Source organism: Berghia stephanieae, chromosome 7 (genome assembly GCF_034508935.2).
Source record: "Berghia stephanieae isolate SIO BIC M18660-M18661 chromosome 7, UCSD_Bste_1.3, whole genome shotgun sequence".
NCBI lineage: Eukaryota > Metazoa > Mollusca > Gastropoda > Nudibranchia > Aeolidiidae > Berghia > Berghia stephanieae.
Genome location: NC_088366.1, coordinates 32,258,547 through 32,278,965, shown reverse-complemented (window position 1 = coordinate 32,278,965; position 20,419 = coordinate 32,258,547). Strand labels below are relative to the sequence as shown.

Here is a 20,419-nt window from a genome sequence, read left to right as displayed (position 1 = left end):
TAATCATCCGATCGGGACGCCTCGGCTGCCTCTCTAATCATCTGTGTCATTTCCTTCCACAGTTCACGGTCTTTTGCTGTGGATGCGAAGTTCCTAAGTTGCTAAGTCTTCCTTTGATTTTAATTATTTGTTATTTTGAAGGCCTTTTAGGTCTCTATTGAGGACAGTATAAATTGACGTGGGTGGTCTACCTTGATATTTCTTGTGTCCAGATGGGGTGAAAAACGTATTCATGACTTTATTAGCTGGTATATTTTCATCTCTTCTGAGTATATTCCCAAGAAGTCGCCATCTTGCCTCCAGGATTTGAATGGGTCTTTCATTACATTTTTCATACAGTATTTTATTGCTTATTTTTGTGGGGTATCGTTTATTCAGGACTCTTCTCAGTTGTTTTCTATGGAATCTGTCTAATCTTTGCTCTAATATATATAAAATTATACCTTTTGGCCACGACATCATAAGGTATCGTTGCCCAGGAAGGAATATAGATAATTCAACAAACAAGATGACTGATGTCAACAGGAATCACCCATGTTGTCCAAGTGAGCAAATTGGGAGTTAATAATCTTGCTCAAGGAAAAAAACGAAAAGTATATATATATATATATATATATATATATATATATATATATATATATATATATATATATATATATATATATATATATATATATATATATATATATATAAGGTGGGGTCCGTAGCTTGGACGGTTGTATGCTGACTTTTTGTTCTAGTGTGATCGTGTTGGTATAGGTGTATACATATATTATTGATTTTTAAATATTCATTCTTTTTTTTTTTCAACATAACACCCCCCCCCCCTTATTTGATCTTCTCAAAGCCTAACGCCTAAATGAAGTGTTAAGTAACCCCCCCCCCCCCCACCAACCCACCTTATTTCATCTTCTCAAAGAATGACCTATAATTAGTTACACCTGGTGCGCATTGTTTTGTTTATTTTTTAATATTAAAGCTTCTATAATCATAACCTTCATAAAACAAAGTGAAACAAAAACAAATACTAAAGCTGCTTTAATCATAAGTTTGTATTTTTGTTTTGTTTTTAAGGGTTTTACGGCACTTGCAACACATTTAGGCCATATCAGCGCCAATAAGAAGGAAGAAAATGGGACAGTAAAATTCTAGAAATTACGATTTAAGCACCCAAGAAAAAGTGAGACAAAGGGGAATTAGTTTAAATAGGAAAAAGACGTAGGTTACAAGAGCATACCATCAGTGAACTAAGTTTGAGACTATTTAAATGTCTCATCCTGACACAAGCACAGGTCCCCACTCAAATGTTTACAAATCATATGTAAAACAAAAATAATACAGAGCATAGCAGAGAAATGATTTACAAGAAAAAAAATAATCTCCCATAACTATACAAGTGACTGTTTCCCTCCCAACCAGGCCCAGGACAAAACCAAGTAATCTCATTCCAAAACAAAGACAGAAAGCACGCTGGAAAACAGATATAGAGGTATAGAAGACATAGTAAGTGCCTCTCTGCCCACTATGAGAAGTCAGGAACCCCACCCAGAATCATAACTTTCATAAAACAATGTGAAACAAAAAGAAAAGAAAAGAACAAATACAATCAAATAGCAATATGATTACAGTTTATTATCAACAAAATCAGCAATCCAGTACAATTAAATAAATAGTATAGTAACAAATAATCATAGCATGAAGAAAAAAAGGTGAGAAAATCAAAGGCTCGATTAAGCCAACAACACAATCATAATAAAGAGGCAAAAGACACTCAATTTCCCTTCTACTTGCAGTCCGGCTAATGGCTTGGACACGTCACTCAAACCAATGATAAAAATCACAACCATCTTGTTGTAAAAAGGCTAGTAGGGCTGTTTAATTGTTTTTTTCCCCACCCATTTCAAGTAAGGTATCAAATGTTGTATAATTCTTTTTCTTACCAAAAGAAAAAAAAAAAAAACATTCTCAAATACTACAATTTTAAACGGATGATTTAAATCAATTTTTTCCTTACACGTAGAATCAAATATACCAGAAAAAAATTAAAATTGAAATTATCTAGAAATAAATTATTGCATTCATTTCTCCAGGCCTAACTGAAGTAAAACCAAATAAAGTATTTATGGAATGTGTGAAAAAAATAAACAAAATAAATAAGAAATCGAATTACATAACAAAAAAATTGGAAAAAGCGTTATAATAAAACTTAAAAAAAATTCTTGTTAGCACGCCCAATGATTTAGATAAGCATTAGAATTTCTACAGCAGGAAAATGTTCTTTTTAAATGACACATTTAGGTAATTTCAGAGCCAGTAAAAAGGAAGAAAATGGGACAGACACAAAATTCTAGATTTACAATTAAAAGCACACAAGAAAAAGTAAGACAAAGGGGAATGGATAACATAGGAAACAGATGTAGATTTCATGAACACATCATCGGTGTGCTTAGTTTGAGATACCTAAAAGTCTCATCCAGCCACAAGCGCAGGATTCCACTAAAAGGAATGCACTCAAATGGTTGAAAATTATTGTATTTTTTTTTTTTAATGTTGTAGTGCATAATACAGAGATGATTACAAGGAAATATTATTTTTGCAAAACTAATACTATAAATTTAACTGTTTCATTCCAAGCCAAGGACTTCCGGCAGGGCCGGGACTAAACCAAGTAATCTCGTTCCAAGACAAAGACAGGAAGCAAGTTGGAAAACAAATATAGTGGGATAGAAGACATAGTAATTGACCTCCCCACCCACTATAGGAGGACAAAAGACCCCATCAAACAAGAAAATATAACGAATTTTAATAGATGGAAATAATACTTTCAATTGATGTGTCATTTATTGATGCTGCTTCATCACAATGAACAAACCAAGACATCAAATCAAAGATAACACTATTCAGATCCTTCTACAGTTAACGAATCTTCAGATCTTTGATTTCATGACAATTCTATTAGTCATGCTGGACTTACTTTACAAAAAAAATACAATGAACAGAAGGTGTCCTGTGATAATACGTGAAAGGGTGTAAATATGAAACTAAACAAAAATGTTATTGGTATAAATGCAAAATATAGTGAAATAAAAGCATTATAAATAAAATAGCAATGCAAAATTTGCACCAAAAAAAAAATATAGGGATACCCTTAGCTGAAATTAAAGTAGCCAAAAAAAATTTCTTGTAAAGGAGATATATGAAAATATGTCTTAAAAAGCTTCTCGTCATCAAATGGTATCACCCTTAAATCATAGAAAAGGATACATATCTAACTAGCTTCCCCTTAACTGTTGCCTTTAACTTTAATCAATCAATAATTTTATCCAGACCTGCCTACTATTATGACAAATGCGTAGAATTACGAAATTTTGGCTACAATTTAAGCATCTCTAAGTCATTAAATCTTATTGAAAATGAAAGTTGATGTCAGACTACATAATTTTAAGACTTTTTGAAGTGTAATTTAATCCTCGTGAGGGTAAATTGTTGATGTTTAAAGTCAACTATAACGACTGCATTTTTTATCTCCTAAAAACTACGAATTTTAAAATTTTCAAGTAGGTATGGTCTGTTTTATCTTTTAAAAAAAAACAACTCAGCAATACCGAATAAGGTCAGTCAGAAGCTGGAAAAAGGGCATCCCCCAAAATAGAAAGCTGAAGCCAACTCAATCAACCAGGGCTTGAACTTAAAACAGGAATGACAATCAGGTCTGAGGTCTGAGTCCAGTTGAGGAAGTTTGATTTTTTGGGGCGATATTTTTCTTGCTTTTTCTAATAGCCTTTGTCATCTGTGTATCATACTCACCTTTGTAGATTCATATCGGTTGTTCCAACTGTCTCCACGTATCATACTTAGCAAACACTGCAGGGTCAAACAATCCCAACAATATTTTGACATATACTTAATCTAGCAACATTTCAAAGTGTATATCGGCTATATCAAGTCATTGCCTCCATGTATCATGCTTAGCAAACAGTGTAGGGTCAAACAATCCCAAAAATATTTTGACATATACTTAATGTAGTAACATTTCAAAATGTTTATCACTGATATCAAGTCAGTGACTTATGACAATAATATCTTAAATAAATTAATGTATTGTTTTTTTTTTCAACCCGTTTAGATCATATAAACATATCAAATGTGTAAATGCAGTACAGTTGAAACAATAATATATTTTCTCTCTCATCATATCAAGGAATGTTATTGATGAAAAGAAATTTACATTATCATGGCCACTTTGTTGTTGCTGACAAATTGGACAACACACAAAACTCCTCTTTTAATCACAACTGCATTTCTCTTGTGAAATAATCTTGTTGTACCAACGTGTCAATTAACTCATCCCACATTTCTTAGCCCAGAAAGCCAAGCAAAAAAAAATAAATAAATAAATTTAAAAAAAAAAAAATTATTAAGGCAAACACTTTACTAAAAACCAAAATTGTTATAAATTTTCTTCTCCACTTGAACAATTTTGCGAGTTGTGAGTATTTTAATGAGATGACAGAGAGGAAATATCTGCATTATACTTTATGCTTTATTAATCAATCATTCAATGTCAAAGTAAGTCAGTTGATATTGGTATATTATGTAGAACAGGGCTCTGATAGCTCAGTTGGTAGAGCACTTGTCCAACAATTAAAAGGACTGGCATCAGTTCCCCGTGCAGTTAAGGCTCATCATGTACAAACTACTAGCAATTGACAAACGTTTATCAAAAGGGAAGCAAACAATTGTTATTGTCCTTTACAGAAACCGTGATAAACTCTGGCTTCATGACTCTAAAGGACTACTTTATTATTATTTTTTTTTTTCATCTAAACATTGCTGAACTTTAGTTTTCGAGTGGATCTTCGACACCTTAAATATCTTCCATGACAGTTGCCATCATTGGTTAAATAAAGTAAAATAAAATAAAATGTGTTCAACATCTAATATAGACATTGGGATTGTCATAGAAGTAGAGGCAGTGTTCTGGGTCAATTATATAACGTGGTAGGTGGATGACCAGTTCCTTTTCAAAGCAACTTTGCTATATGGTATGTAAAGATATCCAGTCACCCATTGTTTGCTGGTTAGTGAAAAAAATAAAAGCTCTCTGAACCCTGGATCATGGTCAAATCATGTTTAGCAAAGTACCTTAACTATGATGCCTACAACACCAACTTGAAATGAGTAATGCCTTTCAATTCTTTTACCTGAAGATTCCATAACATTAGCCTAAACAATATTTTGAATATACTTTTCAACAGTCAATGTCTCCATAACAATTTTTCTTTTACAAAAACAAAGGCAGAAGATAAAATCAAAAAATAAAAGGATGACAAAAAATAAGCATGAAAAATCAAAATCTTTTATAACAAAGTTTTATTATACACATGTGAGTCATTGTGTAAAGTCTTCATACGGCCAATTTCAGAATATAGTGTATATGTTTATGACCCCAAGAGTAAAAGGGGGTGGAACAGCTTGAGAAAGTGCAAAAAAGAGTGTGCAGATTTGTAACAATTACAGGACTGAAAACGTCAGTAAAATGTGCGAGAGCCTAAACTGGTCACCATCACATGAAAGACTCACAATCCAAAAAGTCAAGGTCCTTCAGGGACTGACAACGATCAATTGAAAGCTTATTCCGAACCAAGGAAAACTGCACTCATACCAGGTTAATTGTTTTTTTTCCCATGCAACATTAAATTATGGAATTCCTACCAGAAAAAATCAGAAGCATTTATGACCAAATAGAATTCAAATGAAAAATAGATAGGCATGCCCATCTGTCCTCACCACACTCACAGTCGCGATTATCTCCAATTGCATGGGGTTGCAACTTGTATGATTGAAGTTGAAGAAGTGTGTGTGTGTGTGTGTGTGTTTTTATGTGAGTGTGATTGTGCGTGTGTGTGTGTTCTGCACTGAATTATGGATTTCAAGACCATACATTAACAAGTCTTAACAAAGTAAAAACAAGAGAAATAACAATAACATGGCATCTCCATTTAAAAAAAAAAAAAGGATAATAAACATAAAATTAAATTTAAAAACTTGGAAAATTGAGATTTAAAAAAAATGTATGATGCAGTGCAAGATAAAAAAGAGAAATATAATGAAGATAATATGTTAATAATAAAAATACCAAATTCAACCGGTCAGGATTATATTTTTTCTTCTTTCTTCTTTTATTTCCATTTTCTTCTGTTTTATCTCACACTGCATTAAACACACCACATCTATTACTTCAATCTTACATCAAAATGGGCATCCAACCTTTCATTTTCATTCTTCAAAAGTTAATATAATGAGAAATCAAAGTTACAGTTTTGTAATTAAATATCAATGTGATTAACAAATAGAGAAAAGGACTTTCTCTCTCTCTACACACACACACACACACACACACACACACACTAAAGTAAACGAAATGATATGAACTTTTGAATTAAATAAAACTATAAAGTACAACTGTGAAGAAAACAATCAACTCCAATAAATTTGACATCTTTACAACTGAGTTAGTTAAAAAAAAAACCAAGCTGGACTTTGATTCATGGCACAGCAAAATAGACAACGGCTGTCAAAGGATCAAATCACCCAAAAAATGTATACTTATGAAATCAACGTTATTCCCTGTCTTGACAAATTATAATAACAGTCTTGGAGTTGAAAAATCAAACTTTGAGTTTGATGGACTCACAATCACAAGAAAAGAATAATCACATATATCTGAAGAACAAAGCTTTGTAAATACACATTATTTTGGGTGAAAATTGATTCAAATGGCTTGCAATGCACTAAATATGTGAGTAAAATTAAACAGAATCACGAATCTTCATCATTGATTACAATGTTAGCCAGTTTACATAGATTATCATCATTATTCCGCCGAGCGACTGCTAAACAAGTTTGCTCCATTGGCAAAAAAACAAAAAACAAAAAAAAACTTTCACTTTAATTAGCAATATTAAGAATAACCCAAACTTGTCACAAATTTGTAAACCTGGGACTTCGTTCTAATAAAAATATAAGACAAATCCATCGACATTTGAGGTGAGTTTTCTTGCCAATATTGCAAAAATATTATTTTTCATTAAACAGCATCATTATAGTGATGTGATGAGTACCATCATCATGTCAAATATAGATAAATAAATATATTTAGTTATTCTATTCACTCCACCCAGATATTTAGGTGATGAACACTCACAAAACGACAGAACCGTGTGTGACAGTAATGAGATATTATTGACAGGTGAAAATGAATAAAATTTGGTAATAACAATTATTTACAAAGTCTATCGTCTCTGCCTGATGGTAGTCAAAAATAAATTATAATCAACCTTCATGATTTTGCCTCTAGTAGATTTTATAAATTACTATAAAAATATTTTAAAATCTCAACTTGAAAAAATCATCCTTCATTGAAAGAGATCTGGACATGAACAAATAAAAATGAATAGAAAAGTAAGGCGAGTTGTCCTTATCTGATAAAACAGCAATGTGCCTTGATTTTTGGTAACCATCCGTTTGTTTTTATATGTATTTAATCATTTGTTTTGATAAAGGGAAACTATGAAACATTAACAATCATCTGCCCTATGCTATTCATTGAAGCTTTACATTTCTTCACATTAGTTTTCCTTATAATTAGGGTAATGTTAGATTTACTTCGTGACTCTTTGTCAACATTTTGAGAGGCCACTCTGGCTATTTCGGGCCAATGACCTTAATTTCTAGAAGAGCACTAGATTGTTGCCATAGTTCTTCAAAGTAACTTAACCCCTTTGTTTTTCTGAATCAAATTTTACAAAAATGACCCTTTTTCATAACTTCATATTGATCATGTACCATCTCTTTCCCATATTTTCTTTTTTTTAACGTGATGAGTAATTTTGAGAAGCTTTATTAGAGTTGTATTAATGAAATATGATTTGTTATGGGGAAAAAATCGGTACCATCAATTTGTACAATGACAATTATCAGTTGATGTGAGTATCTATGGTGTGAGTTTGGAGTAGACAGGGGGAGAGAACTTCTTCCTGATATATTTCAGCACATAGAGTGGGATGCAGGAAATGGACGTAATCACCAAAACTTTCCACACAAAATCCCACGTCTGGAGGAATCTTGCATCTAGAGCACAGAAAAGATAAAACAAAAAAAAATCCCAGATTTGCATGTGCGCTTTCTATTTCATATAAAATAATCATAAAACTTATTTGATAACTAGTTTATCTTAATTGTAATCTTTTGATGATTGACTAATACAATTGATTTTTAAAAAAAACAAAAAAAAACCAAAACAAACAAACTTGCGATTGGTAGAGTTTGTTTAAAGTGCATACCTGCCAACCGATGCTGAAAAAAAAATAGGAGTCAAACTAAAGAAATAAGGGTAAACCTAAATTTTATTTAAAAGACTTTCATTTCACTATAATATCCGATACTTTTATGAAAGTTGTCCAGCATCCCTAATGAGTATTACCTAATACCACAAATTTTTTTAAGTTGCACTCACCAACATGAAAAATCAGTTTCGCATTTTTAAAACTTTTTTTTTTATTTGGTCAAGACATGATGGATGGACAAAAATTGGAGTTTTCCATATGACGGGTACTCAAAAAGGAGAAAAAAAATCGGAGTAATTCCGATTTTATCAGGGCACTTAGCATGTATGAAAGAATATGAATAAAATTGGAGTGTTATGAGAGAAGATAACTTATTGCTGTCAGAAAAAAATTGATAGTTATAATTAAAACTTAATTCATTAAAATCAATTAACAATTAATTATCTTTTTTAAAACAGATAACCCCTCCCCCCCAAAAAAACGAAAATATGAAAGACGATAATTAATAAAAAGGATATCAGGTAACAACAGGCATGAAAATAAAAACTTAAAATTAAAAAAAAATCTAATTCAAGTCGTACTACTTAATATGGGCTTGAATATACTCATATTGCCAAGAATAAAATGGTGGCCCTATTTTGTGATGTCCTATTGGATCTAAAACCATTTTTTAAAGTTAAAGGTCAATCCAATTTCTTACAACTACAACCATTCCAACTTAAGATTATGTACAGACATAAAGACAAGATTTGCTAAAGTTTTGTTATAATAATTTCTTCCAACAATACCACTGTTACATGGCATAGATCAAACTTACCAAAATAGTTCCTGAGCACAGCCAAGGACACGATGTAGAGACCAAGTGACAGGAACTGAGCAAGAATCATCAGATAGTGCCATGTGCGAACAGTGAGGCCCACCATTAATAACTCTGTCAGGATGAGGGAGGTGAAGGTGATGCTCACCACATGGATAAATTCCGCTTCAAAAAGTAGGAGAGCTCCATACATGATGATCCCTCCTGCAAAGATACCAGAATCGCATTAAAATTAAAATGCATTAAAATGTATTCATTAAGTATCTTGCACTGTATCTAATTGATATCCGGTTGTATACAACAAAGTTGTAGAAAAATGAACATCATGGCATATAATAAAACTGTCTCTATCGTATTGAGCTAATGCATCATATACATTTATTTTGAAATAGAGAACAAAAAGGGGGAAGGGGAAGTGCTGTATTCCTTTCAACCAAATCCATTCCAATTGCCTTTTTTTTTTCTTCCTGATATGCCTGTTGCACATTGATTAAGTGACCACCATTTCTAAACTTTTTTTATAAAGATAGAAACTCAAGACAACTGGGTTGGCAGTCTGGATGCTAGGCAAATTCATGAAGGTTTTAATACAAAGTTATACTTAAAAGAAAGAGAATTATCATTTAAAAGTTTAATGTACCACCCAAAAGAGTCATTTTGATTTATTTCATATAGAAGTAAGTCTCAGTTAAGTTAAATTAACCCTCTTCCAGCTAGATTAAATTTTAACTAAATAAACATTTCAAAATACTTATAATAAATATTGTAACTTAAGCTCCCTTATGACTTCATAAATGTTTTAAAAATGTTCTTTTGCTTTTAACATATGTAGGCCTTCTATATATTTTTTATTCTTTTCAGCCACTTCAACAAATTTCTCGCTTCATTTAACTAATGTTCAAATTCTCAAAAACTGAATGAGGTAGTTTCTGCACGACCCAAAGCTAACTGAGGGTTCAAATTGATGCTATGCCTTTTGGTAAAATACCCGCCAGCTGGATATAATGTACCAACATACAAAACGGTATGTATCCTTGAACATTTATAGTCTGAGTGATATAATTTAGATAGAATTAATCACTAAAACGACTGTCTAAAAACTATAACAAAGAGCTGTTGACATCAATTTAATTCCTTCTATACATTATTGTGGCTATACAAAATATTCAACAAGGAGAGTAAGCAGCCTGAGATAAATGTCCACAGTAATTTTGTATGTTCAAATTTCACACTTTAAAGGTAACACAGAATTCATTTTTAATCATAGTATTTCTCCACTTATTTATACTGGCTATGCCTTAACGGCAGCAATGTATGTTGCCAGCTAGAGTCACAATCGCTGTCATTGATCTCTCTGTGACTACAGTAAGATCTAATATCAAGTTAGAGTAAAATTGAATCCAGTGAGTAAATGGTTAAATATTTCAAGAAATATTCATCATACATACCTTGATAAATACTGATAAGTACCCAAACAAAGAATGTTTTGAAAGATAATGAGCGGCCCTGAAAAGAAATGAAAAATAGTATGAAAAAAAGAATTGTCTTAACACATCAAAAAGGTTTTGTAATTTATGTTTAAAGAATTTCTCTTGCATACTCAAATGAGAAGTATCCAATACGGGATACCTTGCACCGATTTTTCAATGACTGCATTTTTATGTCTAGATCATAGAAGTAAATCCAAGTCTAATCACCTACAATTGTTGTCTCTCTACAAAAAAAGAAAGGTCATTCTCACTGACGTTTAAACAGTTTTTGGCAAATGTTTATCCATTTCTGCTTTTACTGAATTGAGAGAAGCGGAGGCTCAAACTTTGTGGAAACTTTCCTCATTCCCAATGTCTCAGGTAAAATGTGGTGACACGTTCAAACAGAAATCCCAACATCATGGCAATGTCAACTACACTTTGTGTACAATATTGTTAAATAATTGAATATTTTGTTGACCAAAGCCTGATTCAGCCAGGCAAGAGCTTTGGCCTGATTTGAACAGAAAACTATTCAAAACACAGTGACCTCCCCATGGCATCATCTCCAAAGGCTGTCTGAAGCATTTACCTAGTCTGTAACAGCTTGATGCACACATGCAATTCTTCTAAGTTGTCAATCTTTATCAAGCCAAATGGCGAGTACAAGATATTTTTAAAAACTCACAAATTATTGTACAAAATCAGCTTTCAAATGAATCACGTAAGGGACAAAGAGTTGCCTTCTAATAACCTTCATCAAATCTGGAATTTAGGGTGGAGATAAATAAAGTTTTCCAAAACGTGAGCACAAATTAATTATGTCCTGCGAAATTAAGGGTTCATTTATTGTGCTCTAAGGCGCGTCTGTGGTAGGGCTCATCCTGATACTTATTGAATGTACCTCATATAATTCTGGACAGGTGATGATTAATTTAGCAGACACATCTTTATCTAAGACTAGTGAAAATACAGGAACATAGTGTATACTGTTACACAACTAGCAAACTAAAGAAAGGACCAAATCATGTCTTGCACATACCTTAGTAAGGTCTTTATACAATTCTGGATAGGTGATGGCAACTTCAGCTGACACATCTTTATCCAAGACTAATGAAAACACGGGGAACATAGTGTAAACAGTTGCATAACTGGGGAATAGAGAGGAAAAACAAAATGTAATTCACCACACTTGATCATCAAAATTTTCAAAATGTGGATAAAGTTTTACTGTATTAAAAAATCTTTGTTTAATCTAGAAAAGGTCATGGCAAAAAGCGTTTGATTTGTGTATTTTGAGAGATTTTGGCAAAACCATGGGTAACTTGTGGAAAAAATATTTTAACAGAGGAAAAGATAAGCTCATTTTTATCAATCTGTCAAATTCTTTTTGACAATCATTTCTATCATCTCAGACTCATTTGATTTGGTGTCAGATTCACTGTTTGATATTTGTCTCTGTTGACTGGATTGGAGCTTAACTTCATTATTAATTATCACAAGTAAAGTAAAAGCCAAACGGAGAATGGCCATATCTTTTATACCATTTAAGATGTGTTAAAGTCTGTAAACGCAAAATGGAAGTGTATTCAAATTGCAATTTCCTCAAAGGCAATTGGCATGCCATAAGACCACATAGACTCACAAGACAAAAAAGAAATTTATATCTTAAATAAAAGAATAAAAAAAGAGATTTATCCTTTAAATAAAAGGAATTTTTCTCTCTCAAAAATTGAAGATTCAATTATCATATTATCCCTATTAAGCACATCATGCACTTTGAAAAGTCAAAAGGGTGTACTAACTAGTTAGACAATAAAAATATGAAATGTAAGCTGATACTAGCCAATGATCTTGACCTTATCAACAACCCTAAACATAAACAAAATAAAAGTTTACAACTGGGTCAACATGGGGTCAAATACTCATGCTGTGCTTTGTTGTGGTGTGCAGTATATGTACGACCATTAATTGTTGCCAGCATGTTGTGCGTATGTTGCACGAAAAAATAAGAGAGAAGGAGTTTGTCAGTTTGGTCAGGTTAGTTTAGGAAGTGAGATTTATTATAATTTGCTTTCAAAAATGAAAAAAAAAAAATTAAAAAAAAAGAGAGAGAGTGAGAGAGAGAGAGAGAGAGAGAGAGAGAGAGAGAGAGAGAGAGAGAGAGAGAGAGAGAGAGAGAGAGAGAGAGAGAGAGAGAGAGAGAGAGCAAGAGAGAGAGAGAGAGAGAGAGAGAGAGAGATTTATAGGATTGAAAGGGTGCCCTTATTATGGTCTGTGCACAATAATAGGAGTCCTTCAGAGCCATAAGTTCCATGGAGAAAGATTTTATCCTGGTTTCAATAGCAATGGACACCTAAGTGGAAGGGAACATAACCACACCTCTCAGACAATGTTCATAATGCAAACAATGGCAGTGATTGTTAAGCATAGCGAACTATACAGGTTTTACTATCAATGGTATGTGTCTAAGTAAAATACCCACTGTTCTAATGTTTGATCAAATTATGTTATGCCGTTAGTTTAAAAATTCATAACATCCACCAGCCAGATATAACAACAATACACAAAACAAGGTGATGTCAATTTCATTCTATCTTTAGAACCAACACAGAAAATTATGTGTAAACGTTTATTGCATGATCGAGAAAATGGCGTGATAACTAGTAACCATTGTCTACTGATAGTACTGGTCTGCTCACAGCCAAAGCTCGATACATTCTACGGGGCCTTTCGTTTTTTTCTCTATATAACAGTACCCCTGTCGTCAGGCTGTAATGATATGCAGATGTCGGTGACAATCAAAGGCATTCCTTTCTCGTCTTTCCCCCAACCGTTTCCCCATCGGGTGGGGAAGTGATGTCACTTTTACGTCATCAAAGAAATTCCTTAACTGACCGGCTCACCAGTAAGACGACCGTTCTCCCGACTATGCTGTCTTTAAAGTAATGGATACGGTTAAGATACTGCTATTTACTACGAAGATAATTTTTCCCACACAAAAACGGTCAAATTTCACCCATATCCACAAGTTGCAGCTTGAAAAGGAAAGGCAACTAGTAGAATACTGCTATTTTGCTAGGAAGAAGTGTCAAGAAGTTAAGTCATAGTTGGTGTGTGGGTAGTGCTGCCAGATGGCCACATGTATGATCAAAATTGACACACAGAGAATCGCGTATCTATTATAAATTAAAATTTTCTTTTTAAAAAATAAAAACAAGTCTTTTCCTAGGTTAGTCCATAAAAAAAATCAAAACCGATGTCTTTTAAGGAGGTCAAAGTAATTGAAGTGTTTGGCCACGTGGGGTTCTATTTGGTCACTTTTGCAGTCTAAATTGGCTTCGAAGAACTCTGGCCATCTGGCATCCCTGTTTGTGAGAACAGAAGTTTAAGTATAAAACAATCTGCATGTTTGCCTCTTTAGTTTGTAAACTTCCATAGCAAGCGGTTGTGTATCATTCGTTTTTAAATGGAATTGTTATAATTGATAGATTTCAGTGGATTACACGATGTGCAACTGTGCTTATGGTAGTCATTATCACATCAATATGTTTTGACTTTGATTCCTAACATGTTACATTTACATGTTCTTGTGAAGTGAGTTAAAATTACAGGATCAAATAAAAATATATAGAAATACATGTCGCATAACCAAAGCATAATAATAATATTACTATAACCTCCCTGAGTCAGAACTAATCATAGTCATAGTGAGAGTCATAGAAAATAGAACGATTCAAGTGAAATTAATTCATTATTTGTGATGGAACACGGATTACACTTACTACAGAAATGGTGAGTCTTGACCAAATAAAATCCGAAACTTTTGTGTACATGAAACTTGTAACACACACTTTTGAACAGAAAACACCCCTCCTCCATACAACCCCCCCCCCCCCCCACACACACACCACAACACACCCCCCACCCCCCCTTTCCACCTCTCTTCCCAACGCAACATCATACATTCTCAATACGAATTGAACTAGTGAGGTGGAGTCTACATTCATTGTGATTTGTTTGGGTAATTAAAAAATTAATCTCCTTCCACTGCTCCCCCCCCCCCCCCCCCCCAACCTCTCTCTCTCTCACTCTCTCTCTCTCTCTCTCTCACACACACACACCCACACACACACACACACACACACACTCACATTCACTAATTGACGCAATGACAATCATAAATTAGGCAATGACGGATCAAATGTAGCGTGCACTATTTATTGGTTTTGTCTATCTTGCCCTCCTCTTCTCCCAAACCTCTCATCTCCTCTTGACTTGAATATGGGGATGACTGGTTTTTTTATTGACTTATCATGAGTAATTAATGGTCAATATACTAAATAGCTGGTGTCTGGAAATTGAACGTCAATAATGGCATTTGTCAGACTTAGTTTTTGTTCTCTACCTATCTCTCTGTCCGCAGTCTATGTTGGTTCCTCTCTCTCTCTCTCTCTCTCTCTCTCTCTCTCTCTCTCTCTCTCTGTGTGTGTGTGTGTGTGTGTGTGTCTGTCTCTCCCATTTTATTGTGAGAAAAATAGACGGGGAAAAGCATGGAGGAGGTCGAGAGAGAGAGAGAGAGAGAGAGAGAGAGAGAGAGAGAGAGGAGAGAGAGAGAGAGAGAGAGAGAGAGAGAGAGAGAGAGAAGAGGATATTTGATTTGATATGACGGAGAATACACGTTCGAATACTATTAAGAGAGAGAGACACAGAGAGAGGGAGAGAGAGAGAGAGAGAGGATTATTTGATTTGATATGACGGAGAATACATGTACGAAATACTATCAAAGAGAGAGAGACAGAAGAAGAGGGGAGAGAGAGAGAGAGAGAGAAGAGAGAGAGAGAGAGAGAGAGAGGGATTATTTGATTTGATATGACGGTGAATACACGTACGAAATACTATCAAAGAGAGAGAGAGAGAGAGAGAGAGAGAGAGAGGAGAGAGAGAGAGAGAGAGAGAGAGAGAGAGAGAGAGAGAGAGAAATATGAAGATATTGTTGTGGATGAGAACAATAAAGAGAGGAATAAGAAAACAAATGAATTGTGTGGATGAATAGATAGATACATAATAAATTTAAACATAGATATGAAGGTAGATCGATTGATTTTGTCGGTAGGTAGATGGATGGATGTATGTATGAAGGAAAAGATGGGTGAATTGATGAAAAGGTGAAACATAAAGAGAAATATAGATTCATAGACAGGTAGATAGATAGATGGATAGAAAAGCGGATGATGGAGAGAGAGAGAGAGAGAGAGAGGGAGAGAGAGAGAGAGAGAGAGAGAGAGAGAGAGAGAGAGATGTAGTACCATATACCTGTCCCAACAACGATCAGGCCCTGGGACTAAAACCACCCCTATCTCTCGCGCTCTCTTTCTATCTCTCTCTCTTTCTCTCTCTCTCTCTCTATGTGTTTCCTTATCTCTCTCTCTCCCTCTGTGTATGTGTATGTGTGTGTTTCCTTCTCTCTCTCTCTCTCTCTCTCTCTCTCATTTATCAATTCCGGGAATCGGTAACATCTAAAGATGGATGAAAAGAAGAATAAGGAGGAAGAGGCGGAGAGGGAGGTGGAGAAGTGGGAGTTGAAGATAAAGAGAAAATAATAATGAAAAAAATATAGAGACATAAATAGATAGATAGATAGATAGATAGATAGATAGATAGATAGATAGATAGATAGATAGATAGATAGATACATAGATAGATAAATACATAGATAGATATATAGAGACATACAGACATACAAATTGATAGATAAATACAACCAAAGATAACATATTGCACTGTATATATTTGTCCCGATGGTTGTCCGGCCCCGTAGGCCGGCCCCGTAGAACGTAAAATTTCGTCGGCGACTCGTCCTCCTATATAAGAAGTCACTGCTAGTAACCCATTTTGGTGGTATGAAAACAATAACAATGATCAAAGAGAGGTTGATTACATTCACATTATTGTTTATAAACAACCAACTATGTTTGCCCAACCATGTGTGAAGGTGTGCCCTAAATTCCATCTTTTGATTGGTCAAAAATCTATTGGTTAATTGTTTGCTATTCTTTTGATAGGATGCTAGTCTATCGCACCACCAGATCTAAGAGACCCAGCTACTCAATCACTACTGGATGGACAGGGGGGTGGTCAGAAAAAAAAATATCTTGACTGTGCCCAGAATCGATCTCGGTCCCTTTGCATGTGAAGAGAGTTCTCTACCAAATGAGCTATTGGGACTCTCAATTAAGTATTAAAAATAAACATTTTTGATGTGTAGATCTACATTCAAAAATAGGTAGTTATGGAGAGTACCAAATTTTTCACCTACCCAACCATGAGGAATCCTGGGAAAAGTGCAATGGAAACAAAGTAGAAAACAGAACAGAAGACAACCTGCATGGTGGTGATGATGAGACCCCTGTGAATGACAAACTGGCCAAGGGAAGCTGACCGTCGGTATGAGTTGCGGCCGTGAACAATCAACAACCTGGCAATGTGGCTGAATTGGGTGATTGAGAAGTCTGCAGCTAGGGATGCCTGCTTGCCTTCCTGTCAGGGGATTGGGATAAAAAAACAAAACAAACCCGGATATATAAAAAACAGTAGTCCTTCAGAGTCACAGAGATGCTAGTCTACCACAGAGTACTTTCTGCCTGATCTATTAGACTCAGCAACCGAATCACTGCTGGGTGGACATGGGGGTCAGAAAAAAATCTTGGTCCAATTGCGTGTGAAGCGAGTGCTCTATCAACTGAACTATCAAGACCCCCAAACTGATATAAATACCAAGCATTTAATTAAATGCTCACCAGTTCTGCTGCCAAAACAATCTCAGTCAACACACAAACATAGGTGTAACCTTAAATGCATATATAGCCTGTAAGAATGAAAATTTATCTCCAACGCTGTCTAAAAAAATGACATAAAAAAGTTGAAAGCCATCATCTGCATATTATGATACAGTGCTAAACAAAATAAAGAGAAAAATACAAGATAAATTGGCCACATTTTTTTACCTTCCTTGACTGAAGATCAAATCTAAGACCTTCTGGTTGCCAGGCATTTGTCAAGCAATCAGTGGATCTATCGTTTGATCCCCAGTTAAAGTAGGATGATATTTTTCATTTTGTTAAAAATTTGTTTTATTCTAACTGCTTTATCTGGCACTTCATCTTACACAGATCAGAATTTTAAAAAATCTTAAACAGGTATCTGCTCCCCAGCAATATTTTCCCTTTCATTTTTTCGAGAAAAATTTATTCCAAACTGTCCTAATGATTGAAATGGTAATATCAGAAGTACACCTTTTTTTCAGTCATCATTCCTTTATGCTATTTTTAGATATAAATAATTCCAATAAAATCAAATATAAAATCAGCAAAACAATAATAAATTAATTTTGAAAACAATTCAGTTATAACATTTTTTTTTACACTAAGCTACAATCTATAAATAAAAACATTTTTTGATCGATGGTCTTTCAAGAAATAATTCAATTTCATCATAAACCCCATTACCAAACAACCGTTGAGTAAAAGAATATAGAACAATGTTATTTTCAATGTAAAACTTTAAAGAAACCATGAATTTGTTTAACCAGTCTATCAACTTACACAAATATTTGTATAATCAGTAAATCAACTTATACAATAAATATTAAAATCAATAGGTTTGCTATGACAACTGGCTCGGATCAACTTAAATCCTTTTTTTTAGGAGGGGGTGGGGGGTCTTATTTAAAATCTGCTGATAAGTTATACCAAAATTGCTTTTTTAAAATCTCAAAATTCATTTCCCTTGTAGAGTACTAAATATTGCAATTGTAGAAACCCAAGGGATGACAGGGCAACTGAAATAACATTCTCTGACAAGCTTCTCAACTTGACCCTTAACAAGTGCCACACAGACATCATACTTAACATTTTCACCAAGAGAATGAAGCAGGAGTTCATCATTGTTATTACTCTCTTGGTGAAACAATGAAATCTAATGTCAAATTAATTTTGTTGTTGTTAATGAATCCGACTGTCATCAACCTTTCTCCTCTTCTCACCTTGCCCACAATTCCAATGCCAGCATCCGCAGCCTGTATCATACTGACATCGTTACCACCATCACCTACAGCACTCATTCTCTTCCCAGTGTGTATTTTCAGCAACTTGACAATGTCTGCTTTCTGAGTCGGAGAGCAACGACAAACCACAACGGCAGGACACTGACATGCCAACTCCACAAACTCATGTTCGTAGTACTTCAAACATACCTAAAACATAGGATTAGAAAATAAAACAGATCAGCTTGAACAAACAAAAGATAAAAATTACACATTAAAATAACCATTAAATCTAAAAAGGATACCATAACATCAATATTTCTTACAAAATAAAAATGTGCATTGAGTTCAAAATTTTATGTCATTCTCATTAAAAACACTGTGATATGTCCCTTGATCAAATTCTAGATTTATTAATATTCAAAACTGTTAGTTCATTAAGATTATATGATGTTCTATTAATGACACGTCATTGTAAATACATTACATCTGATCATAAATTTTTAAAATATGAAATTGCTAAACGTTAAATTTTTACTTATTTAAGATTCTAGTAATTAATGGGACTGTAAAATTTGATAATGATTAATCATGTATTTTTCATCATAATTTCTTGGCATGACAATTTACAAGTCACAGTACCATTAATTAATATTTCCTCCACATTGCATAGCACCGTTGAACACTTTTTTGATATATATTGTCATTAATATTATTATCAGAATAAATGAAACTACTCTCACCTGAAGAGAATCACCAGAGATGATAAGAGCAGCTTCACTTTTCCTCCTGAGAGCATTGAGTTCAAGATGTGCTTCTCCCCTCTCTGTCACTGAATTGAAGACATATATCTCATGGAGTCGAGACACTAGTTTGGAGCTTTTGGCAATACAAATGGCTGTCTCTAGTTTGTCTCCGGTCAACATCCACACCTGGGACAGGAAATGTCATGGATTCAGTTTAATACTATTATCTTTTTAAACTCTCTTTAACTCGTTTTATTTTTCTTCTTCTTTTTCTTATTATTACTTTCTTTTTGTATCTAAATTGCAAAACTTGAAATTTTCAAACATATCTAAAATTATGATAATGTTGTTTGGCAGAATAAAAAATCTTTTCCACTTCCAAACACCACAACCCATCAAAATGAATAGAAATCTAAATCATAAACAGTTATATAACTTAATTACGCTTGTATACAGAGGAAAAAAAAAGATGGCTTCTTTCACTGCAAATTTTCTGGGGTCTTTTCAACTCTGACACACACTTAAGTACGGTTTCCTCATTTGAATGTCCCACATTTTTTCTTTATTATTCTTTGTACACGGTTTTCTCAAACTTTTTTGCATGTCCTGGAGAATTTGAGAAAACTGTGCTCGAGTGTAATACCAATTACGGGAGTTTTTGAGTGATGAGAACAATATGTAATAATAATCATATTGGGAAACATCAGTATCGAATCTTTTAAAATAAAAAATTGATGGAAAATGAGTTATGTAATTATTATCTCTATCTTACCCTGATGATCAAGAAAACAAGAAAAAAACAAATGGCAACGATAAATATTACATCAAACAGAAAAAAGTAAGACAAACTCTGACCTTAATACCAGCATTCCTCAGAAGTTCTAAGGTTGGTCTAACACCCTCTTGGAGTTTATCCTCAACACCTGGAAGTAATAGAATTATAGGTTGTTCTCATACATAACATTGATGATTTATAAGATTATCAAGAAAAAATA

At 33.8% G+C, this 20,419-nt stretch overlaps 1 protein-coding gene across 4 annotated transcripts in view; it reads right to left on the bottom strand.

Moving 5' to 3' along the window:
* Positions 1–1,611: 1,611 nt before the first annotated feature.
* The window catches only part of LOC144977085 (putative phospholipid-transporting ATPase IIB), a 79,970-nt gene continuing 61,162 nt past the window's right edge, over positions 1,612–20,419 (bottom strand). For all 4 annotated transcript variants that reach the window (XM_078921847.1, XM_078921844.1, XM_078921845.1 and 1 more), the window contains 8 exons: positions 20,280–20,347; positions 19,422–19,610; positions 18,679–18,888; positions 16,954–17,174; positions 11,677–11,785; positions 10,614–10,671; positions 9,166–9,369; positions 1,612–8,133 (listed from right to left, as the gene is read on the bottom strand). In XM_078921847.1, coding sequence (XP_078777973.1) covers positions 7,997–8,133; positions 9,166–9,369; positions 10,614–10,671; positions 11,677–11,785; positions 16,954–17,174; positions 18,679–18,888; positions 19,422–19,610; positions 20,280–20,347 — 1,196 coding nt within the window. In that variant the 3' untranslated portion in view covers positions 1,612–7,996. The remainder of the gene's footprint in view (positions 8,134–9,165; positions 9,370–10,613; positions 10,672–11,676; positions 11,786–16,953; positions 17,175–18,678; positions 18,889–19,421; positions 19,611–20,279; positions 20,348–20,419) is intronic.